The sequence below is a fragment of the Xenopus laevis genome, chromosome 5S (genome assembly GCF_017654675.1).
Source record: "Xenopus laevis strain J_2021 chromosome 5S, Xenopus_laevis_v10.1, whole genome shotgun sequence".
NCBI classification, from domain to species: domain Eukaryota; kingdom Metazoa; phylum Chordata; class Amphibia; order Anura; family Pipidae; genus Xenopus; species Xenopus laevis.
The window spans coordinates 134,271,366-134,296,695 of NC_054380.1; the positions used below are offsets into that span (position 1 = coordinate 134,271,366).

A 25,330-nucleotide genomic window follows, 5' to 3' on the forward strand; every position below is an offset into this window, starting at 1 on the left:
AGGGTTTCAGCAGCCAATTGGGAAGCGTTCTCTCCAGACGGAAACGAGTAGGTAAGAGAAACAGATTTCTAATCCCTTTAATTTGTTTTGGTGACAGTTGGGTTTGCATTTCTCTTCTTAGAATCTACAACTTTGAAATGCTTTGCAAAGCTGGTTTGTGAGATGTGCTTCTACAGGTATGGGACCTGTTATCCAGAATGCTCGGGATCTGGGGATTAACGGGTAACCGAACTTTCTGTAATTTGGGTCTTCATGCCTTAAGTCTACTAGAAAATCATGTAAACATTAAATAAATCCAATAGGCTGGTTTTGTTTCCAATAAGGATTAATTATATCTTAGTTGGGATCAAGTACAAGCTACTGTTTTATTACAAGCCTACCTAGCACCCAAGGCAACCAGGCCCTTGTGTGCCGAAAATGTGCTCAAACCTGAGCTCCGATGTTGCATACAGTGGGGGAGAAAACAAGTGAACGTCGAGAGCGGCAGCAGGTACTACAGAGCCTGGACTAGGGGTAGGCAGATGACTAAGAGGTTACATGCCCAGTGCCCCCCTTCGTTGTGCCCCAGGCAGGTACCATTTCTGTCTACCCCCTAGTTCCAGGACTGGAAAGTGTGTTTAGCGCTACTCGCTATGTAAAATCATTCAGTGGTGCGTATTACATCTCACATTATCGCTAAGCAAAGTTTAGTGTTAACACCTGCTCTGGAGTTCTGTTAAAATTTTTTGTTGCAAAAACCCCCTTGCGGAAATTTTAGTACATACGCTGTGCATGTTCGCAAAAGACATTTGTTCGAAAACAGCGCAAGGAAGTTGTTGAGTTCTGTAATCGGTCAAAAAGGAAGCAAACATGGTCGATGCGCAAAGGTGTTTGGGAAAGTTTTTTTTTGCACTAGCGAAATGTATTACATTCCCCCAAGAGAATTTAAGATGTCATGTAGGCAATAGCTGTTCAAGGGAGATAGTTTCACAAGTGTTGGTGAATTGCAACCCGAATATTGTAATGAATGTTTCATTCCCAGGACCTTAGATTGTGCATTGGGACTTATGACTTCATCAAATGAATGAGGTTAGAAACTCCTAATCCATGAATTTGCAATAAAAAAGACAATAAACCAGTCTGTACTATGTAACATGACCCTAATCTGCCATGTATAATGCAATCCTGCTGTCGATTTAGTGCAGAGACACGCTCAGATTCGGGGAGATTAGTTGCCCGGTGACAAATCTCCTCTTCTTTGGGGCGACTAATCTCCCTGAACTGCTTCCTTTGTCGTGCCGCCGGCTAGAATTCTAGCCAGCAGGATGGCAGTTGGAGCGCTTCATTTTCCGAAGTTGCCTCACGAGGAAACTTTGGGCGACTTCGGAAAACGAAGCGCTCCGACTGCCATCCTGCTGGCTAAAAGGTCGGGTGTTTGTTATTGGGCGACAAATCTCCCGAATCTGAGCGCGTGTCTCTGAGGTTTCCCATGCAGTGATACAGGCTTTATTCTCTTTAAAGCACTGAGAGACATTGCATACATGTTACTTTTTGTAAACAGTCTACTAAACAAGCACTAAAGACTTGTTAGCGAGGAGTAGATAAGAGAAGATGAAGAGCAGATAGGGTGTGGTACCGAAGAGATTCCTTCTGTGGGTGTATTTACATACTATTAGTAAATTATGAAGCAAGTTTTTAGGCAGCAAAACTCAGTAAACAAGTAGAGGTTAGGTTAGGATAATGCTACAGAGAACAAATGAACAAGAATGTAAATGTAGTTGCAAATGTTTAATCTAATATCTTCATTCAATGGAAAAACTCATAAGGATTGTGTATGCCTTTACGTACCATGCTGCCAGACTGAAAACTTAGCTGCCCTGAAGGCAAACTGGAAATTACATCTGTCTCATTCATATATTGTACAAACCTCTTTATTTTCTGATAGAACTGATGGAGTTTGATATTGAGATTGTGCCTTGTAACCCTGCCTTTCATTCCAGGGTCAGGTGTGAATTGTTTGTATTGTGAAGGCAAAGCCAGGCATGCGGATACATGTGGCACATCAGTCTGTGACTGCCCAAAATATCACCTGTGTGTCTATCTTTTTCTTTTCAAATTCTTTGTATTGAGTTTGCAATAAAATATGAATAGTTTACATATCTTTTTGATAATCACATGCGTATGGCTATGCAGAAACATGTATATGTAATTCAAAAAGAATTTGTACAATATCAGCCATACACATTGTGTGTCTATCTACATATGGGGTGTATAGGCCTATAAAGTTCAAGTATAAAGAAATGACTCGGTTTTGCTACTGAAAATTCAGTTTTCTAAATTTGCTAGAGGCTGAAGCTCTCCAACTGGATTTTAAAGCACAGCTTAGACAGTTTCTTTAAAACAAAGCGGTTGAGCTGTAAAGCCTGTAGGCACTGTTTCCCAAACTGTGGGGGTACCCCCCGAGGAGCCTCAATCTAAAGTAGTGATGTGAGAGCCGACCTGAATCCCTGGGACCCATGGGTTTACTCACTGGTTGGATGGGTTTGGGTCAACTGATGCACAAAGTTTGTGGGCCACGAGACTGCCTAGTACCCACTTCCGCCAGATGTGCTCCTGTGCTTCAGCGTAACTCGTCCCCCTTCCATGACGTCACAGTGGGGTGGCATGAATATATACTGTAAATAGAAGAGCATGGCGGGTTAGGGATGGATGTGGGTTCTCGGGGTCACACTAATCTAAAGGCCATTGAAGGGTGAGATTTGGGGATACTGCTTATTTGCTCTTCTATATACTACTAAAAGACCAACTAGAGGGCCATTAAAGATGAAATTGAATTGATGAGTTGAGTGTTCTATTGTAGATAATCTTGAGCTTACTGATAATTGGCTGTGTTTTCCTATGTCTGTAACCTTGTCATAAGATAAGGCCCTTGTCCCTTTATGGCTTGGACCATAAAACAAGAACCATTGCTATAGGGTATTCCTAAATCTTAGGAGTAAAACTGAGTTTTCTTCCATGAGTTCCCTGGGGGAATCTGGTAATGGGTTTGCCTACAGACAAGGTGAGGGGCTCCTACCTCTGGGCTGAGCAGCACATAACACACATACAGATATATATTTGCATTCCTTTCTTTCAAGAGGGAAAATGCGCAAGAACAGCTTCTTGCTGCATTGTTGCATTTGAATTTGAACTTGAATTTGATTGTGTCTGTTCTGTCTCTGTCCTTCAGTCCTAAATCGGTTATATTTTGCCCCTCTATAATAAAGTGTCTGCTCATTTACAGGCTTTTCATCCAGAGAGTAAACAAACCCTCAGAGTAAACAAACAATGCATAAATATGCCCAAACTGTAAAGGGATAAATGGATCAGGGAGAAACAATTCGATTATATGAATTTCTATAGAAAAAGTCTGTTTTATTAATAAGTGGAAGTGCTTAGTTTAAGGGTGAAGACACAGAGAGCTACTAGTAGCAGCTACTTGTCACGTCTACGCAATAGACAATAATGATAATTGGCTTTGCTAAGATGCTACATGTGTTATAACAGAAGCCACAGTTACTGCTACGAGAAGCTCTGTGTGTCTTCACCATAAGGACTGTACCAGTTGGGTGCTCCACACATTTATTTAAATGGTCCAAATAATGGTCCCTGATGGCTGTTAGCCTTTTGCAGATGTGACTATTCCTTGTTTTTAATGCAGCATTGCCCAGTGCCTGTCTGTTTTTACAGCATTACCTAGTAGCGTTCCACTGCATTAGTTTATTTCACTGAGCAGTTTATGGACACACCTATGTGAAATATCTTGGTCTGTTTGAATTCGGAAGAAACGCTGCTTTGTTGAAGTCAAGGGGTAATGTCAGGGATTATGGAACCTTTGACTGGCTAGTGTGAGCAATACATTCTAGAAACTCATATCTACTTTTCAGTTCTTGTGTGCCAGAATGTTTTTTGCACTGAAACAAACATTCTTTGGCCTTGGAGACCACAAGCCCGAAGGTTTTCTGCTGTGCCCCAGACCCTGGTGTTGTTTTAGTGTCTTATTTCCACCACCTTGTTATTGTGCAACCTTCACTGATGCCACAAAGCTCATTGGGGGTAAATGGTTGGGCAGGCTGGTCAGTTGGAATGTCTAGTTACCCAATGCCTAATGGGAACCTAGAGAAGATATGACATTATGGTAGATGGGTATTTCTAATAGTATCAAAGGGCCCCTCAGTAAGAAAATACACTTCTTGAAAGTTCTTATTATATAGCATTGCAACACATAATAATTTATAATCAGCAGAGGTTTTTTTAACTTCTTATCCCTCTACCAGTTTACACCCAGTCTACAATGCCTATCATTCACCTGTAGCAAAATACATTTTTGATATCCCTTATATATGCAGCAGTTAAAGGGATACTGTCATGGGAAAAAAAAATTTTTTCAAAATGAATCCGTTAATAGTGCTGATCCAGCAGAATTCTGCACTGAAATCCATTTCTCAAAGGAGCCAACAGATTTTTTTATATTCTATTTTGAAATCTGACATGGGGCTAGACATATTGTCAATTTCCCAGCTGCCCCAAGTCATGTGACTTGTGCTCTGATAAACTTCAATCACTCTTTACTGCTGTACTGCAAGTTGGAGTGATATCACCCCCCTCCCTTTTCCCCCCAGCAGCCAAACAACAGAACAATGGGGAAGGTAACCAGATAGAAGCTCCCTAACACAAGATAACAACTGCCTGGTAGATCTAAGAACAACACTCAATAGTAAAAACCCATGTCTCACTGAGACATATTCAGTTACATTGAGAAGGAAAAACAGCAGCCTGCCAGAAAGCATTTCTCTCCTAAAGTGCAGGCACAAGTCACATGACCTGGGGCAGCTGGGAAATTGACAAAATGTCTAGCCCCATGTCAGATTTCAAAATTGAATATAAAAAAATCTGTTTGCTCTTTTGAGAAATGGATTTCAGTGCAGAAGTCTGCTGGAGCAGCACTATTAACTGATGCATTTTGAAAAAAACATGTTTTCTGATGACAGTATCCCTTTAATGTTTTTTGATTCTCAAGTAGTGACTTCCAGTTCACCTTACGTCTGTGGTAGACATCCGCATTCTCCACCACTTTTAAGTCAACCTGAAGAATACAGATTTTTTTTCTCTCAGGAGGCAATAAGATTAACTGATCTCTTCTAATCTCAGCATTACTTTGTGTATTGTAAATAGAATTAGACGACCATGCATGTATGTGATTTTTAAACTACAGCAATTGAACAACAGGTTATTTATGTGGGCAATGTCTCACAATGGAACAGTCGCTCCTCAGACCTGAGCATCAGGTATTTGTTTAAGAGATTATTCAAAGAATCTTGAACACCAAACTTAGCAGTCTGATTCCTAGGAACGCTTAGTCCTGACAATAGAATGAGCAGTTCTGCTACTTCTGGTGTTTTTCTAAGCTCTGTGACCTTTAGGTGCTCTGAATAACATTTAGTTGTTACCAAAATGATTTCAGACAAGTAGAACATGCAAAAATAGTTCCAGCTAAATATTAATTAAAAGTACCATAAAGTTACTCTATATAGGTCTTTTTTATTGGTTTCTGTTGGACCAACATTTCTGTATTCAACTTCAATTTATTGGATGGAATTCTACACAAAGATATTGGATAAAAACTGGGATTGTACTGAGTCTAAATTACAAAGCATACCAAGAAAGGCTTCAAAACAATTAAGTATAAAACTTAGAGAAGAGAAGGAAGAAAGGAGATAAAAATATGAATATTCAAACATTTCAGAGTTTGGGAGAGAGAGGAAAGTCTGGTTGCACTTGGGGTGCTAAATGTTAGGCACCCCCAAGTGATTGAATTGACTTACCTGAAACCCTGGGCCCTGCTCCTATCGGCAGAAAACTGCAACAGCCCGGGGTTATACCAGTGAGCACCATGTAGAGATCTTCTTCCTGCTTCCTCTTTCTTTGTGCGGTTGCGCATGCGCAGTAGAACGAAAGCCGAACTTGAAGATAGAAGAAATTTGAAGAAAGAAGATGCTGGAAGAAGACCTCTCCATGATGCTCACTAAAAAAACCCCTGGGTTTTAGGTAAATCAATACAATCACTTGGGGATGCCTTACATTTGGCATCCCAAAGTGCAAACAGACTTTCCTTCTCCTTTAATTGGGATGGATAGGATTCAAGGGATGAAAATAAAAGGGAGAAGTAAAGAAAGAATGAAACAGAGCAAACAGGTTTCCTGCAGAATTGCCAGAGACTGCTTCAATACTTCAATTAAATCTTGCATGGAAAGACTCGACTGAAGGACTTTTGTCAATGTCTGACATCATGAAACATGAAAACATATTTTAATACATCTATAAAGCATTCATCTCTTTATGGGATCTGACTGCTTTAATAGATCATGTTCACAGATCTTTCACTAGCAATCAAAGATTGCATTGATATAATTGATGACTATAATTGAGGAATATTTTTCTATGTTTCACCCTTTATTTTAACACCAAAATATAAAACCCAAACGCCGCATGGCTATATAACAGCACAGATAGAGGTACAGTAGTACAAAGACATTAGAATTTGTGTCATGCACCTGAGTTAGTTTATCAGTTAAACATTCAGGAGGCAAGAGGCGTTAGGGAGTAAGGGTGGGGTAAGTAATTAGCTTTCTCCTCTTTATACATAGAACTATGCCGAGATGGAATTTTTTGTGTACACTAAACTCTATGGTCACATGCCGAACAGTCTATTTTTAGGAATGTTAAACTGCTTTTAAATACGATAATTTCCATTTCAAATTCATTTGATGATAGATGTTATATCAGGGGTGCCCAAAATGTAGATTGGGATCTACCAGTAGACCTTTAGTTGGTGATCAGTAGATCTCAAGACACCGTCAACAAACAGCTTATCTAAATCACCCTTTTTCATGCTTTTCATTCAGATATTTATTATATTAAAGGAATCCTGTCATCGGAAAACATGTTTTTTTCAAAACACATCAGTTAATAGTGCTGCTCCAGCAGAATTCTGCACTGAAATCCATTTCTCAAAATAGCAAACAGATTTTTTTATATTCAATTTTGAAATCTGACATGGGGCTAGACATTTTGTCAATTTCCCAGCTACCCCCAGTCATGTGACTTGTGCCTGCACTTTAAGAGAGAAATGCTTTCTGGCAGGCTGCTGTTTTTCCTTCTCAAGTAACTGAATGTGTCTCAGTGAATAAAACAATATACATTTTCTCATAAATCAGTATTTAAGTAATATTTTTCATAGAGCAGAATGCTAACAATGGTTTTATGGATGTAGATTCTTATGGGACATCATCACTAAAAGTAGACCTTGCATTAGAAAAGCATGGGCACTCCTGTGTTAGATGGTATGATTGTAGGGTGGAAGTTTGGAAAGTATTGTACTTTTTATCTTTGCCTCATTTTAATCTCAAGAACAACTAAATAATTGTTCCATTAGAGTAACCTGTGTTTTTGCTTTTTTGCATCTTGATGAGTCTTTCACTGAAGCTCTACTGCTCCCTGTCCGAGATTATTTAAGAATATCAACAAATTCACTTTCTGAGGGCTGATATTGCCATGAAGTTTTTTTTTTTTCATTTAAAGAACCTGGCTTATCAACCCTCTTCTTTAAAACATGTTGTCAATAATGGAAAGATGGAAAGAAGAGGTTGTTTCTGGGGTGTATATGTTGACAACCAATAAGAGCATTCCTTAAATCCTACAGTGACAGATTTTAGACACATATTATTGTTTTTCTGACAATTACTAGTGGAAAAAAATCCGAAAACCTCTAGAATTCTGAAAGGTTAAAAATATAGTTCAATAGGACCAGTGTAACTCCCCTATATGTTTTGTATTCAAGTTTTTTTGTGTTTTTTATACTTTATCTGATATTTTTTAAAGAAAAAAAATGATCCGTGGAAAAAAATAGAAATTCCAATATTAGTAAATAGGCCCCTTTATGTAAGGTTCCTTCTGGCTTTCTGTAAGGACTTTTAAACCATTCGCTGTCAAAACATAGATATAAGCCATAGTAACTGAAAGGGCAATTCTCCACATTTACTATTAAAAGGTTTTACTAACACTTAACATGTTTCAGGATAAGAAAGGGCTTCCAGCCCAAAACCTGTCATGTTCTATAATCCTACAAATTACGATTTATACTAAAATCTGCCAGTGGGAAGTCTAGTTCTTTCAAATTATATGGAGAATATCCCAGAATTTGACATGGAAATTCAACTGAATCTTTTTCTGGCCAGCCACATACCCAGGAATTAAAGTCATCCATTAAAAAGCATCTGATTGCTGTATGAAGGTCCAACACAAACATAACATTGCTGGCTCAGAAAGCCTTTAAAAGTATATTAGACATTGCAATTTCTTTTATAAATAGTGTGTGTATGTAGTGGGCATGGTAAATGTCAACCTACAGCATATTCAAGATTCAAAATTGGTGAAGTGAAACTTTCCTTACAAATTGTACATATATAGAAATACGAGTTTCACTTTCTTATGTTATTCTAAACTTTTAGAGATATATTTATTGAATATAAAATATTTAAATTTGGATTTGGAAAATTTCATCCAGAAATGTCATAGGTAAATTGATGTTATTGGTTCATTAGTGATTTTTGGTCATCATCCATACTGCATTGACAAGGCCACTGTTTTTTTCCATTGAAGGATACAGAATAGTCATAAGTCTCCTGTGAAGATATATATATATATATAGTATATTTTTATGTCTCTTTCCAGAAAATGAACAATTAGCTTATTCAATTTTAACTGGCGCCACAAAAAGCAAACTAAAATATATTTTAATTGAACACAGTAGAAGCAGCCTTTACCTTGCAGGCAGGTACCTTGCAGTTAATTATATAATATAATAAAATACAAAACAAAACAAGTAAATTTACAATTATTGATATAATACGATACACATGTATTAGGTTACATAGTGTTTACTTGACAGCTTCTTGTTGATGAGTTATGGGAAAAAGACTTGAAAGTAGGACTTGGTAATGTTGACTGTAGCTAACTCATTTTGTTTGATTACTCTGCTGAGTAAAGGAGGAAAAGAAAAATATAAGTATAAGATAGACATGGCAAGGTCGCCCACTTCCACCTCTCCTGTTTGTTTTATGCATTTTTCATCAAATTAAGATGAGAGGTTTGAAACTCAATATTTCTATTTAGAAGCAGGCAATGTTTTATTAGTTGTGGAAAGTAAAAGAGGTATTTTTTTTGATATGAAGGCATATTAAGGATCTTAAGGTAGCCATAGACAGTTATTATCATATGAAAAATCTTTCGTGCGATAATCGGTGCATGTGTGGTGGGAGACATTAATCGGGCAGGGCTGAATATTTTGATTGGGCAGCTTTGAAGGTGCCCCAACATCTTAACGTTAATGCTGAATTATCAGACAAGGCTAAAGAATTCTTTTTGTTTTTACCTGCATATCTGACGATTCAGCTCTTAACGTTAGTAGAGTAGATTAAAAATCTTTTGTATGACCAATGGTCATTGGAAAGATAGTAACTGTAGCATTTATGGTTACCTTAACAAACAAACAAGGCTGGAATGGTGAAACAAATTCACAAATGTATTAACAGGGAAAGCGCTTGTATTTATCTAGGGATTTCTTAACTTCCAGTTTTGACTGAATAGGGTGAACTATCCGAATTTAGGGTTAATCTCTATTCTACAGGTTGTATTTATTCTGTCCAAATAAATTTGTTACCCATAGGGCTACATTTTCTTAAGTTGTAAAAATGTGCTCAGTTTGTTACAGTTTCTGGTATTGAAAAATGTGTAGAATTTCCCAAAATACTTTTGTCTACAAAAAAAGTAATGGAATTCTTGTGCTATCTTGCAGATACTATGCTAAATAACAACTCCACTCTGACTGCGAATAGCTGTAATATCATTGAAAAAGTATATGTCAAGGAACCCCATGGACACCTATGTGCCTCTCCACTGCCCACCCCTCATGCATTTTACTCTATTTGCACTATTAACATTTTATCACATGAGATTTTTTTAACTGTTTAACTTTTAGCTTTGCCGTTTGGAGTATAAATCATCAAGAACCCCACCTACCCTAACAATCAGGCAGTGGGTTGAATGATAGACTGTAAGATAAATAGGAGAGGCCTGACTGGAGAATAAAATTTAAAAAAAGCAATAAAAATCCAACTTTCCGCTTAGAAAGTGGCACAAAAGAAAGACATATACATGGAAGCCATCAATGCTTATATATTGTTACTTAATTCTAAAGTAAACTTGACCCTTAAATATGGTTGAAAGGAACAATTTGTCTTTGTGAACCTGTCCTGGATCTCGGCCCCTGTATAGAGTCAATATTTGTCCATAGCCAATGACACGCCAAACAATTAGTGTGTGACTGTATAACATAAAGAGGCATGCTAATTATAGTGCACAAGTTCACCACAGTTCACTAGAGGGAACTTTCACCGTTGTTTAGTCGCATGTATAGGATTTTGGCACATTTGTCAACTTACCAACCTTTAGATAAATTCAGTATGCATCAAACTAACCTATGAAAGTATATAGAGAGTAAGGGTAAACAGTTCCCTGGTGGTCTACTTTCACTTTTTTCCAGTGATATCTCCTGCTAAACAATGCTGAGACATAATGTTCCTACAAGATACTATGTAAGTGAATGTACAAACAATTCTTAAATGTTTGACATTAAAAAAATTCTGTTGTCTTCCTTCAGTATGTTGCAGACCATGTTGGATGTTTGAGAAACTACGTAGTATTGCAATGTACCCATTAGCTAAGATATCTCTTTCCTGGTTATGGGTTGCCACCATGCTATAGTTAATATAGGAAAACAAGATGGCACCTGGGAATGGTTTATGTTGTGACAGCTGTAATACTGGATCCCCAGTGGAACACTTCATTCTCCCCATGACTTTTTATCCATGAAGGTTGAGAATATTGTATACTTTAAAGAGGATTGCACATAAAATGCTTTGAAGATAAGATATATACAACTTATCTTTCCATTTAAAGAGGATTGTTCTCCATCACTCTCCCCCTTGACTGGGCACCTGATGGTTCATGGTTATTCTTCCCTCTCCCCCTCATCAATCGCAGCTTAATGCGTTTGAGTCATACTGTGTTTGCAGCTTTTCTGGACTGATATGTTCCTGTGCCTACGCCGGTGTCCATCACTAAATATGAGTTCGATTGGCGTAATAAAGTTACTGTGCTGGTAAGCCTTAATATTAAGTTGTTGATGCAGAACTGTGAGCACCCGGCCTTATGACATCAGGAGCAGAGAAACCAACCTGGTTCGGGTGAAACGGGCTAAAAGGAGCCAAAAGGCCCTTTAAAATTCTGCATAAAGCCTTCTGAAAACAGAAGGTATTTGCATGCCTCATGCTACCCACAAAGCACTGCCTTCATACCAAAAAACTCTCACATAAGGCATCATGGGTGGACATATGCAAATTATGTCCCTTTGGCCAACTATGCAACCAAAAGCACTGGTTTTATAGCACAGATACAGCCTGGTTCAGAGCCATATATCCAAACTTGACAGCCTGTTTCAATCTTGTTAGATCTCATCAGTTCAATTTGGGCATGGCTTCTAAATAGGTAGAACTTGTAGAGTAGCGAAGCAGAGAACTTAGCCTGGTTAAGGTAAGACGTGCTAAAAGGAGCCAAAAAGCCCTTCACAATGCAAGACATGCAGTGTATGCCATCTTTTCCTTTTATGCCTGATGCCATGGGTTGGTTTTTATTTGGGATGCTCAACTTGTATATGGAGTTGTTTGTGTGCACTACAGAAGTGCATTTCAGAACATGAAAGGTACACCAAGTAGTACCATATAGAGCCCAATATGTCATTAAAATGTTCTCTCCATTGATGTGGATGTGCCCTGGTCTTTGTTCGGGCATGGTTGTTCCATTTTGGCATAAATGGTCTCTTTTACACATCATTTAAACCATATCAGCAGTAAATATACTGTCCTAAAGGAAGTGACTTTTTTTCCTTTATATGTAGATAGACTACTGAGTTTTGTCCTGAGGAGTTTGCTCTCCTATGTTATGCCATTCTGTTGCTGAATGATTGTTTAGTCTTCCCAATGTATAGATCTGAGCATTCTTCATTACGCTGGACAGCATTGACCACATTACTTTTCATGTGCTTTGGTTTTTGTTGAAAATTCTCTAAGTTTTTATGATGTTCCAGCCACATATGGAATGACTATGTTGCTTCACCTGCTGTGCAACTTTGTTTTGACAATAGTCCAGTCTGGATATCCACAAGTTTTCATTTGAGATGCCAGTGCTCCTTGTATTTAGTCTCTGCATTGGTTGCTACTGTTTCAGCCTGATGGTGTAGAGCTCTTATAACTCCCAGTTGATGTTCCACAGGGTGGTGGGAATCACACATTCACACCTGTGTGAGTTTCAACTAGCACCAACTGTATAAGTTCAACAGAACCATCATCTGTGACTACTCTTTAGATTTTAAACGCTGGGGTATTCCCTACCACTCAGTTGAAACGAGGATGAGTGGTGAAAGTTTTCAAGAAAACTCAGAAAGTCCAGTTGCTTTAGATTTAACCCTACTAGATATTGTATATCATGACCTGGATGAATGAAAATCTTCATAGACATATGTCCATAGGTTGGGCAATCCTACTTTATGTCTGTTGGGTCCCACCAAATCCAAACTCTGCCCTCTCAAATGCAGTTTACAGCGACATGTTTCCTTTATATAACACAATCTTTATTCCTGGTTTGCCCAAGTTTATTAGCAGCACAATGCAAACATTCAGTCATTCTTTTACTTCTTTCAAGAACGTGTGTCCATAGAAAGGAACTGCAGCGCCACCTTCTGGTTCCCGCCTCAAAAGTTTCAACAGAGTAAAGTTTCCATTCAGCTACACATGCTTTGGTGTCATTATTGGCTGTAAGATCATAGTAAAGGGCTGTGCTAATTTGTTTGCTCCGTATCAGTAAATAATAATGATGATGATGATGATGATAAAAATCCTGAATTCAAACATGCTTTCTATTGCAGCTGGCATTGTTTCTCAATACACGTTTGATATTGAAATCAGTTTCCCAAATGCTTCACTCCTGGATGATCTCAAACAATACGTAAAGAGCTTGTCATATCCCATTGCTCTAGACACTTCCATTGCTACCAAGGTATTAGCAATAAATGTAACAACAGGTAAGTCATGTTTCGTGGGCATTGGGTAGTTTTAAGTTCAAAGCTGTTCCACCCTTTTGTGATGCTAAAATCAACATCTGACATAAGATTCACAGTATTGCTATGAATTAACTTGCCATATCCCATACAGCTCCAGCAGTGATCAATTACAAAGCACATGTATTTGTTCTACTGCTATTAGTGATTAGTTGACTTATATAACCAGCTTGACTTTGGAACAGTTCAGGTCCCTCCAGGTGGACCTACATGTGATAAACATAAGTAAAATATATACACAGTACATTGAGAAATACAAGAATGGTTGCATAGTTCTAGGCATCTCAAATATTGTTCTAACCTTGTATTTGCTTGTGATTTTGTATTCACCAGTTTGCAGTAGAAGTGGATCCAATTCCCAGTGCTCCTGTGAAAATGGCTACACGTGGTCTGGTAATGTGTGTCGCAACTATACATCCTGCATGGCATCCAGTTCTCGGTGTACCTGCATAAATGAAACACCTCCAACAGGAACATACTGTCAACGTAATACAGGTAAGAATGATGGACATTGTCTTGATGCAGGACAATTTCCATCAGCTCTTTCATCTCCACCAGAGTCACGTAGCACTAATATTGCTTACCATGTTTTTAACATCTAAAAGTAGGCCCTGAATGCCAAGTTCTCTGGAAGGTCATAAGAAGTCCAAATCCAACACTAGTCACCAAATATTCTGTTTAATTATAAATGCTGCACACAATGCATACCTGCATCCTTGCTAGTGTTGACATGTTGTCCTCTGTAATCAACATTTAATTGAATTTGTGAAGTGCCTGAAAATCCATTACGAATGCTGGCAAAACTTTCCATGCTTTATCTAGTAGAAGTAAATCGAGACCAGCTTGACTTGCTAAGTTATCATTGAAGATGTTTCACTACTTATCTGAGCAGCTTCTTTAGTTCAAGAACTCAGTATTTACATGCTTTGTCCAAAAAAACAAAGGTGCGATTTCATGAAGACAGTGGTCATCTCAATGCTGAGCTCTCACATGCTTCTGCATCACGGTTTTTTGCCGTTATTTAATGCTGCAAACGCCATTGTTGGGCAAGAAGTTAGTCATATTGAACCATTTGTAATGCAGCTTAGCAGATAGCTCAAACAATAACAAAACAGAGTAGCTTGGTGTGATGAGGACACAAGGGAGACCTGGGCTTACAGTTAACCTGGACCTTCAGCTGATTGCGGGGTCTATTAGCGGTTTCCATCAACAAGCTCAAAGGGGAGTATAGACACCCCAAGAAGTTGTTAACACTGGTAAAATTTGATAGTTAACTATCGTGATCATCACTCACTAATTGTGAGTGCTTGGCTTCTCTTAAATATCCATTTATAGTGGTTCATTAAGGCTTCCTGCACCCAATTTTGATTTATAAATATATTTATCATTTATATTTGATGTTTTTTTTTCTAAATGTTCTCTTTCTTCCTTTCAACCACCAGCTAAAAAAATAAAAATGAGCCTTAGAATCATGGAAGAATTTTCAGACGTTTTAAAAGACTTATCGTCCCCCATGTCCAAGAATTACACAAGCCGGATAGAAAGTGCGGTATGTTTCCCTTAAACAAAATGAAACACAGTTTTTTTTTTAATTTTCTTGGAATAAATCTTTTGCATGCTAAAAAATCCTTTTTATGCTAAAATGTTTTAAACAAATAGACTGCAGTGCAAGAAGAGACTACTGGTTACATCTCATCTGCCCTTATCCCTGAAGCAAATTTGTCTTAATTGCAGTTTTCTTGTGTTTTGTAGTTTGATGACAGCTACGGATCTTTGCCTGGATACCTGTATGCAGTAGTGACAGGATTTAGGTAAGAGAAATGCAGCCAAGGATGTTAAATTGATAGAATGAGGTTTCTTTTCGTTCAGCAGTTACTGACGGGTCCGAACAGTACCCATAACTAGTGATGGGCGAGGCGCGAATTCGCGGGATTCGCCGCCAGCGAATAAATTCGCGAAATGCCCGCAAATTTTTCGGCGAAGCGAAACGGCGCAAATTCGCCCATCACTACCCATAACACAAGAAATTACATTACTTTAAAGTGATCATGGACTTTAACACAAAGAGAAGCCAAAAGTTTTAGCGGATTTAAGTGTAGGGATCCGAATATTTATTTTCCCCTCTTGAGCAAAGGGGCACGGAGACCTACCTGCATGAAAAGTGTTTTTCAAAGTAGAGATAATGGCAGACCCTACTGCTTGGGTAGCTTTGTATACCCCTTGTGATCAACAGGATTAAATGACTCCCTACTTAGATATAAGGTGGAGGAATGTCTAAAATCAGAGTTAGACCCCACCAGAAAGGAGGGTAGATGTAGGCTCAGAGGTAGGAGTGGGGCTGGGATACCTCAGCAAAGAGTGATTCAGTTAGTAGAAAGTACTATCTGTCCTTTTGTAAAGGTAGTAGTATCAGCAGTTGGTTGGTGCTGTATGATGTAAACAGCCTCAGATATGATGGGGAAGTGGGGTAAGTAGAGTGGGAACCATTCAAGTTAAGAGTAGAACATGAGATGCTACCTGGTTAGCTCTTGGCCTTTATTCTATTGTGATGATTGTGATTATTGGCTAAACCACTTTTTCAATTTCAGGCCAGGAAGCATTGTAGTGGAATATACAATTAACGCAGATGCAGTCAACTCTTCAGTGCTCCAGGCGGCTAATGCTAAAGTGGAAGCCAATTTGAGTAAAAGCTACCCTTTAGCTACACCAGCCATTCAGAATGTCATTGAAGGTAAGAAATTAAAGTCTAGGGGGTATATCAGTGCAATACCCTAAATGTACCAGGCTGAAGTTTGTCCCATAACAATTAGGCAAGTAATATTGTTGCTGCACAATTATCTTGTTGTAGAGCTACTCATTTTCTTCACAGGAACATATAATCAAGGGTTAAAGCATGATAGGAGCGTTAGTCCAATACCTGGGGATCTAAGGTTTTGAAAAGGACTCTAAAGTCAATTTAAAGAGAAAGGCAATAGTTCTGAGGGCATCACCATTGATCAACCTCAGTCAGAACCCTTCAGATTACTCAATGATTCATGAAGGTACAGATACAGACACAAATATGGGTTGAATCTCAATGAAGTACTTTATTTCGGCAGAAGAACATTCATCTCTGCTCTATTATCCAAAATATTAGTGGTGCTCTTGCTCACTGGATGTCCAGATAGGCATCAATATGTAATCACCATGTCTTGTGTATCTACAGTAACGTCAGTCACATGCGTTCAAGGCCAATCATTGAGCCACAGACTTGATAAAATTTAGGTGGTTAACTTTCCACCGAATTAAGGCTTTATCCTCCCCAAAATGATGACTCTCATGAAAAGCAATTTCTGGCATCACTCAAGACAATATTATAGAATACATCAGAAGAAATGCGGCACTTTTGAAATGTTGTTTAAAAGCACAGGATGCTCACTACTTTATTCATGTGACCTGGACCACTTTATTCATGTGACCTGGACCACTTTATTCATGTGACCTGGACCACTTTATTCATGTGACCTGGACCACTTTATTCATGTGACCTGGACCACTTTATTCATGTGACCTGGACCACTTTATTCATGTGACCTGGACCACTTTATTCATGTGACCTGGACCACTTTATTCATGTGACCTGGACCACTTTATTCAAGTGACCTGGGTGCTTAAGCCCTGAGTTTTTCCTTGAAGGCAATTGTAGCCTCTCCACTATATAAAGGGTAACAGTCACTCACTATGTCACAATGGTAGTCTAGGTGCTGCTCTCCAAACATAAAGATGCAGGAACATTACTTTGAACCAAGTATATTTTCCTCCTTAGATTATATTATGTATCTAATGAACATCCAGTCTTCTGCTGTAAAATTCTACTATATGCCCAATCCAAACACAGCAATTATTTCAGTTCAGTAAATGTAATAAAGGTGAGCTTCTGTGTTTTATAACCCACCATGTTCCTTTCTTTACAGGACAGAGTAACCTGAGTGTTTTACCAGTCAACATCTTTGTTGGAGATAAAGTATCTCTTCTATGCACTGTAAACTCTGCTACTACTAATGTTATGTGGTATTTTAATGGCACACAAAAAATTACATCTACTGCACAATTCCAGATTACCAATATAACAACAAGTTCTACTTCAGAGTCCAACTTGGTAATAAATGGCATGGCTACGAATAATGCAGGCAAGTTTCTCTTATTTTATAGTACTGGGAGTGTTTCAACTGTTTATTTTTTGTCTACAAGCTGACTTTAGGTTGTTCAACAGGGGTCCAGTATATAGTGAGCTGCCGGAGAGCAACACAATAGTAGTAGCTAGAAGCATGGACGTTGGTAGGAAATATTCGAAGGTTTGGCAGAGCCATCAAATAAAAGCCTATAGACACTGCCTATCTGTTATGTACTGTGACTGTGGGATAGCAGGTATAGTAGGGAGATATGGTGCCTATAGCAACAGTGGGATAATAGTCTCTGGGAAGGGAGTGTGACTGTGGGATAGCAGGTATAGTAGGGAGAGATGGTGTCTATAGTAACAGTGGATAATAGTCTCTGGGAAGGGAGTGTGACTGTGGGATAGCAGGTATAGTAGGGAGAGATGGTGTCTATAGTAACAGTGGATAATAGTCTCTGGGAAGGGAGTGTGACTGTGGGATAGCAGGTATAGTAGGGAGAGATGGTGCCTATAGTAACAGTGGATAATAGTCTCTGGGAAGGGAGTGTGACTGTGGAATAGCAGGTATAGTAGGGAGAGATGGTGTCTATAGTAACAGTGGGAAATTGTCTCTGGGAAGGGAGTGTGACTGTGGGATAGTAGGTATAGTAGGGAGAGATGGTGTCTATAGTAACAGTGGATAATAGTCTCTGGGAAGGGAGTGTGACTGTGGGATAGCAGGTATAGTAGGGAGAGATGGTGCCTATAGTAACAGTGGATAATAGTCTCTGGGAAGGGAGTGTGACTGTGGGATAGCAGGTATAGTAGGGAGAGATGGTGCCTATAGTAACAGTGAATAATAGTCTCTGGGAAGGGAGTGTGACTGTGGGATAGCAGGTATAGTAGGGAGAGATGGTGCCTATAGTAACAGTGGATAATAGTCTCTGGGAAGGGAGTGTGACTGTGGGATAGCAGGTATAGTAGGGAGAGATGGTGTCTATAGTAACAGTGGGATAATAGTCTCTGGGAAGGGAGCGTGACTGTGGGATAGCAGGTATAGTAGGGAGAGAGATGGTGCCTATAGTAACAGTGGATAATAGTCTCTGGGAAGGGAGTGTGACTGTGGGATTCGGCAGGTTTAAGGTGGCGAATAGTCGAATTCGAGTTCTTAAAGGGCCAGAGTATGATAAATCTCTCGAATTATAAAATCGAATTAGAATTTTAAAAAAAACTCAAATCCAATTTGAATAATTCCCTACTCGAATTTGACAGTTTTGACCATAAAAAAATGTGAAAATTCAAATTTTCAATTAGAACAGTGATAAATCTGCCCCTTAATACATTTTTTAAAAAAAATTACATTTTTTTTTTAAAAAAAAATTACATTTTTTAACCTTTGTGTGTAATACATTTTTGTCTACACAGGAAATTACAAGTGCATCTTTGAAAATTCCTCTGACGTTTATTCGGTAGATACAAACATAACCGTGGCGTCTATAACCATGACAGGACCTGATTCAGTACAAGTTACTTGCAACAACACTGACTATAATTTGGTCACTTGTTCCACAGATGGGAATATTAACTCTCTTTCACTTACCTGTTCCTCTGAACCAAACAAAGGTGTTTTCAGTAAGTATTGTATGGACATATATCTAGATATCTACTGTATATATGAAGTATTGTGCTTATTGTAATACTCTCTACAAAGGCAAATCAATTTCCACTGTTGGGAGACAATTCTTGGATTGAGCAAGTAATGGTGTTTGCTTGACATATAATGACATTCTTGTAAGATCAAGTTTAGGAACAGCAAACCTCATGGCAAAGTTCATTTACACATAAAACAGCCAAGGTGAGAGCTTCCATATTCATGAAGCTCAATGGGCAAATCAAAAGTCTTTGCCCATTGAGCTAAGCCCTTTAGATCATGGGGTTTCAGCTGTTTTCAATTCAGGATCCTCCTTGGAGGTTCAGGTCTCCCCTTAGCACATAACATGGAATAATTTAATCGGAAAATATAGCAGTCACTCAGTCGCAGGTTCCATAAGTATCTTACTGTTTTATTCAAACTTTCACCATAATTTACCTGCAACTGGGCTTTCAGGTGCATTTAGGAGATACTCATCCTCCCTAATCAGGTCTCAGCAGATGTAAAGACAGTATATAATGATAGCTCAGGGTTAGCAACAGCAGCAGGAACAGCCAAGAATTGAATAGACATACTGAGAAATAGAGAAGGGGAAACAGAAAAAGGAAAAATAGAGAAAGGGAGTAGAGGTGAAGAAGGGGAAAAAAAGAGCCAGGTTGGGGTAAGTTCAGCTCATTTGATGACATGTCTGTGGCATGCTTTAGTCTGATATCTTGAGTTGGAGATGTGAGAAGTTCATGTTCCACAGATTTTCTTCTCAGGTAGGTCAATTTATAGAGAGGGTGGACCTTTTTTATCAAAAGTAGATGCTGTAGGCATCTTCCAGGATAGGAGATTACTTTCCAAGTAATTATTATTATAATTATAATAGGGATTCACCGAATCCACTTTTTTGGATTTGGCCGAACCCCTGAATCCTTCATGAAAGGATACCGAACCAAATCCAAATTCTAATTTGCATATGCAAATTTAGGATGGGAAGGGGGAAACATTTTTTAATTTCTTGTTTTGTGCCAAAACGTCCCTTGATTTCCCTCTCCACCCCTAAATTGCATATGCAAATTAGGATTCAGATTCAGTTCGGCCTGGGCGGAAGAATTCTGACGAATCTGAATAATCCTGGATTCGGTGCATCCCTAAATTATAATAGCAAATATTTATAAAATACCAATTTATTCTACATTGTTGTACGAGAAATGGGTATTAAACATACAGGAATAGCCACAAAGACTACTATTAACCAAAACAAGAGGTAAAAAGGGCCCTGCCCCAAAAAACTAAAAGAATCAAAAAGTATCAAATAATCAGAATGATACACTGAAGAACTATTTTTCCACTAATCTCAGGAGGCATGCCTCTAGGCGGGATTTGACATATTCATAGTCTACATGAGACAGTTAACCACCTTCTCCCAAAATCTAGTTATAATAGGGTAGGCCCAAAATAAATGCAAGAATGCATCTGAGCTCGACACACATTTAAATCTGAGGTTGGAGGAGACATGCTGACTGCTGGAGTGAGATACCTTCTATGGATCATGTGGTATTCTATAAGAATATCATTGCTACTGAGAGCTGGTGGCAGTGTCGGACTGGGACACCAGGGGCCCACCCAAAAACCTTAGACCTGGGGCCCATTCTCAGTATTATTATTCCACTTCTCACTCAACCTCTATTCTCTTAGTCCCTTCTTTTCTTTACATACTATAATCTATTATTCCATCGATTTAGCCTCTGTGTTCTCATAGAAATAGGGAATGACCATGAAACAGGCCAAATGTTTAGCAGCATGACACCTGGGCCCCACCGGGAGTTTTCCTGGAATCCCAGTGGGCCAGTCCAACACTGGCTGGTGGGTATAGGTGAGGTCATCCCATAGAAAGAAATAATATTGTACCTCCTAACTACCTCCTCCTATGCCTTACCATATCTAAAATGCTGTTCATCACAGACAGGTCGAAGTTATGCTCTCCTGCTACTTGTTGGAATTATATGGTGCAAGCCAATCAATACCAGTGCACTGACGGAATGACAGTAACCTACACATGTACTTGTTTCACATCACATGAAGCTAAGGTCTCTAAAGCCATCAGGGTCACCTATTTAAAACCAGGTAAGTGATTGAACTCCAAGCTGTTCTTCCAATATTGTCCTATTCTACAACAGGTACATTATTTTTATGTAATATTGATGTGCAGGTTGACCGGAAGCCTATGATGTGTACTGATGTGGCCATACATAGTATGCAATGTGTGAGAACCTTGCACTAGGTAGAACTCTTGTATGGGTGGCTAATAGCTTTCCACAGGAAAAAGTTCCATGTGCTCCTATAACACAGGTGGACCCTAAGGGCAGAGAAAGACGTGGAGATTTGGGGAGATTTAGTCGCCAGGCGCCTAATCGCCTCTTCTTCAGGCAACTAATCTCTTCCCACTGGCTAGAATCTAAATTGACAGTAGAATGGCACTCAGAGCGTTTCGTTTTCTGAAGTCGCCCGAAGTTGGCTCACAAAGAAACTTCATGCAACTTCGGAAAATGAAATGCTCTGAGTGCCATCCCGCAAGCGATTTCGATTATAGCTGGCGGGAAGGCTTTTCGGGTAGATAAGTCGCCGAAGAAGAGGCGAATAGTTGCTTGGTGACTTAAACCCCCTGAATCTTCGTGTGGGCCCTTACCCTTACAACCAGTGACACAGGCTGATGCACAATATGACAAGTGGCCCTTAACCCAAAAGTAAGTGCTTTGGAACCAAGGTCTAACTGTTACATATCTATGTCAGTCAACCTGGGAACTTTGCAATTTGCTAACACTGGGAGGAGTCATAGGCTAACAGGCCATTTTTGTTCGTTCCACCAGGAGGAAGTGGTCGGCAAAACATACCATATGCCACTTGACCTAAAGGTTCCACATGTCTCATAGGAGCAGAACATATAATAGTTTAGGAGAGCATCACAGGACTTTCAAACCCAGTTCTCCTGAGCAGTTTAAGATGTGCATGATGGTGGAGACATGGTGGCCCGTTATGGGGGGGAGGGAGCTGTTCTTTGCTGCCTCAGGATGCAAATACTGATTACTCTTTCTCTTTGCTTCCAGTATCTCAGTTAACATTGATTCCTGCAGAAGGTTTTCTCAACATTTCCGAAGGGCAATCAATATGGTTAGTGTGTCAGAGTTCTAAGGCTGTATCTGACATAATCTGGAATTTCTCCGGCACCATTAACACAACTGTTCAAAACACTTTCATCAGCTATTATGCTTTAAATTTCACGTCTGTGCTTTTTATTCCAAGTGCGGTCACCAGCTGGCAAGGTGGGTACCATGACCACAGGTCACTTTTTCTTGTCCCCGAACATATGCTTGATAGTTCCAACTTGGAAACAGGAATAGAAATGGGCCATGTGGTCAATACACATTCATAGATGTATTTATTTTCCATACAGAGCTCAAACATCAGGCCAGATTAACAGTAGGTTATTTTGTGAACAGGTACTTTTCATTGCTCATCGAAATCTCTGGCTGCGCAGTCGACCCAAAAGTCTGTAACGGTTGTCAGGCTCATTCCAAGCTCGCAGATTGATATCAGCCCAGTGGAAACCTTCTATGAACGTGGCACAGCTACTAACTTCAGCTGCTGTGGTTCGGACATGTCAAATTATACTGCTACTTTGCAGCTTTCAGTAGGAGCAACAAAAAGAACAACAGGTAAGAAGTATATATATATATATATATATATATGATTATGACATATATAAGTATATGTCATAATCACCCCTAGATAGCAGAAAAGACTTTGGCACTGTATAAACAGAGTACCAACCTTTCCATTGACACTAGAAGAGCAGTAAGTTGGTTTGGTGAGGTCGGGAGGCTCACATTCTAAATTTTTATTCAACATATAGGAAGATTTTTAACAGGACAATGGTATCTTATGATCACAGTCACTTACTATGTTGTTGTGCTCCATCTTAGCTATGAAATTAAATGGCACCTGTTTCAGCCAGACTTACAATTGTGCCGACTGTGGAAATTACACTGGCTTCTGCACAATTAAGAACTCTTTGAATGATACCGTTATCAGCCGTCCCATGAAAGTGACACTTCGCAAGCAAGGTTAGTGCACATGATGAGGTTAAAAAAAATCTAATTTCTATGTGGTTTTACAGTATATGTAAGTCATGCAGTTGATGGAACTCTGATCTTTGAACTAAGCACCTTGTATAAGGGTATAATTTACATGATATTCATGGCTCTTGTGTATTATATACTGTATGTTTATATCAATATATTGAAAACTATATTAATAAGGGGACCATAGTGGGTAAGATGAATTATACAGTTTTGTCATAATCCGGTATATGCATTGACCACCAGAATTGTTAGACCAAAACATAAATCCTGGCCAACCAATTACTCTGTACCCCAAACTAGACTATTCGTTTCTGTTGATTGATTGATTTCTGAATGATTGTTTTTATAGAGCTAATCAAGTGCCAAGACCCACCAGGTATTGGAGCGCTAGGAGACATAATAACGGTCCCTTGTTCTGCCGACAATATTAACCTAACTGGAAACAAGAGTTACAGTTGCACTCTGACTGGCTGGGAGCTGAAATTGCCCAATAACTGTGTACTGCAAAGTCTCAACAGATTAGCCATTGATGTTGTGGTAAGAAACTACAAATAGCACTGACAGCAACCAAATTATATATTTGTGGGGTTTTTTTTGAGTTAAGCTCCTCCCTCCTAATGAGTTTCATGTCATTGGATGTTTTATCACAGCGGGTATCCATTGGCAGTTATCAGGTTAAGAGGGAGGAGCTTAGGGACCATGGAGCACTAAAGTATATCTGTTCTTTTAGTACGTTTGATTTTTATTACATTTATGACTGTTTTGTGTACTAAATAAATGTCTCATGTGTAATACTGCCCACCATCTGTATTCATGGTCGGACTGGGCCAGTGCCACACCTGGAAAACACCCAGTGGACCCCAGCCTTCCCCGCCGACCCAGACCTGCCCCCCACCAGTAACAGCGAGGAGGAGATGACAGTACAATCTTTGGAGGGACTGGTGGGTGGTGCGCTGGGTGGCATTGGAAGGGAGGAAGAGAGGCACATTAGGATATGGTGAGCAGAAATGTAAAGGGGAGATTGCCATAGGGGTAATAAGTAGGACCTTAAGATTGGAGCCCAGTGGGCCCCGGACACCCCAGTCTGACCCTGCCTGCATTATTATGTTGTCTATTCAGGTTCTAGGGCAGTATTCACATATGCACATGTGGTGATATGAATAAATGGCTTGTTATGAATGATCGTACAGATACACAGATGGCAAACTATTAGTGATGAGCCAAGTTTAGCCGAGAAAATGGCGCCAATAAATTTTAATGGGTGAAAAAATTTGTCACCCGACAAAAGATTTGTTGTCACCCATAGACTTCAATGCATTTCGGTGAATTTTTGCAGTTTGGCGAATTTCCAGGGAAGTGGGTCAGATTCGCACATCACTGCAAACTATCAGTGTATCAGCAACTCAGCCATAGTTCCAAGAATATCTAGGACAGCAATTACATTTTCACTCCAAATCTCACCCTAAATGACCTTCAAACTGGCGTATCTCATCAACCTACAGTCAAAATCTGCCATATATGCTACAGCTAATGGCACAGCCTATATATTACATCCTACTATTTGCCCTCCTTGGCTCCGGCTGACTTGAAAGGTAAATGCCAGGCAACATGTTTAGCACTGTAAAACAGCCTAATCCCAACTGCAGTGCAATACAACAGTTCAAATGTCTTAAATGATATTGAGTATAGATTGCCAAAGAAAACAAAATGGTGTATTTTTATATTTTTCCCAGAATCTGACAGGCCCAGCTGGGACAGAACTATTGCCCTCGTATGTTGCAAACCTTAGCACCACAGTGACGACAGAGAAAGAAAACATAACTTCTCAACCAAGCAACATCATAACTGTAGTCAATATCCTACAGCAAGTGGAGAAAAGTACGACAACTGTACCGCAGGCCGTTATGCAGGTAAGCCTTGTGTTGTGGTATTGTGTATAAGTATATCTTTCCTTATGTACTTTTGATACAGTACATGAATAACTTGCGATACCGGCACTCAATTCCATTTGGCTCTGTGTTGCCATCTAAACTATGAGTAGAGTTGCCTTCTCAACAATGGAAAGTGAACATCAGTATCAGTATTTGAGAATCAAGGTATCTGAACATTATCAGAGTTGAACACAACAAGGCAACAGCTTGAGGTGTTCAGCAAGGAACTGTAAC

General features: G+C 39.2%; 1 protein-coding gene across 3 annotated transcripts in view; it reads left to right on the forward strand.

The window, feature by feature from the left end:
* Positions 1-25,330, forward strand: part of adgrf1.S (adhesion G protein-coupled receptor F1 S homeolog) — a 93,152-nt gene that overhangs the window by 58,017 nt on the left and 9,805 nt on the right. For all 3 annotated transcript variants that reach the window (XM_041565087.1, XM_018265995.2, XM_041565086.1), the window contains 14 exons: positions 3-51; positions 13,061-13,216; positions 13,586-13,747; positions 14,695-14,801; positions 15,005-15,063; positions 15,841-15,983; positions 17,206-17,421; positions 18,813-19,019; positions 20,989-21,150; positions 22,131-22,346; positions 22,524-22,739; positions 23,007-23,147; positions 23,515-23,702; positions 24,899-25,075. In XM_041565087.1, coding sequence (XP_041421021.1) covers positions 3-51; positions 13,061-13,216; positions 13,586-13,747; positions 14,695-14,801; positions 15,005-15,063; positions 15,841-15,983; positions 17,206-17,421; positions 18,813-19,019; positions 20,989-21,150; positions 22,131-22,346; positions 22,524-22,739; positions 23,007-23,147; positions 23,515-23,702; positions 24,899-25,075 — 2,199 coding nt within the window. The remainder of the gene's footprint in view (positions 1-2; positions 52-13,060; positions 13,217-13,585; positions 13,748-14,694; positions 14,802-15,004; positions 15,064-15,840; positions 15,984-17,205; positions 17,422-18,812; positions 19,020-20,988; positions 21,151-22,130; positions 22,347-22,523; positions 22,740-23,006; positions 23,148-23,514; positions 23,703-24,898; positions 25,076-25,330) is intronic.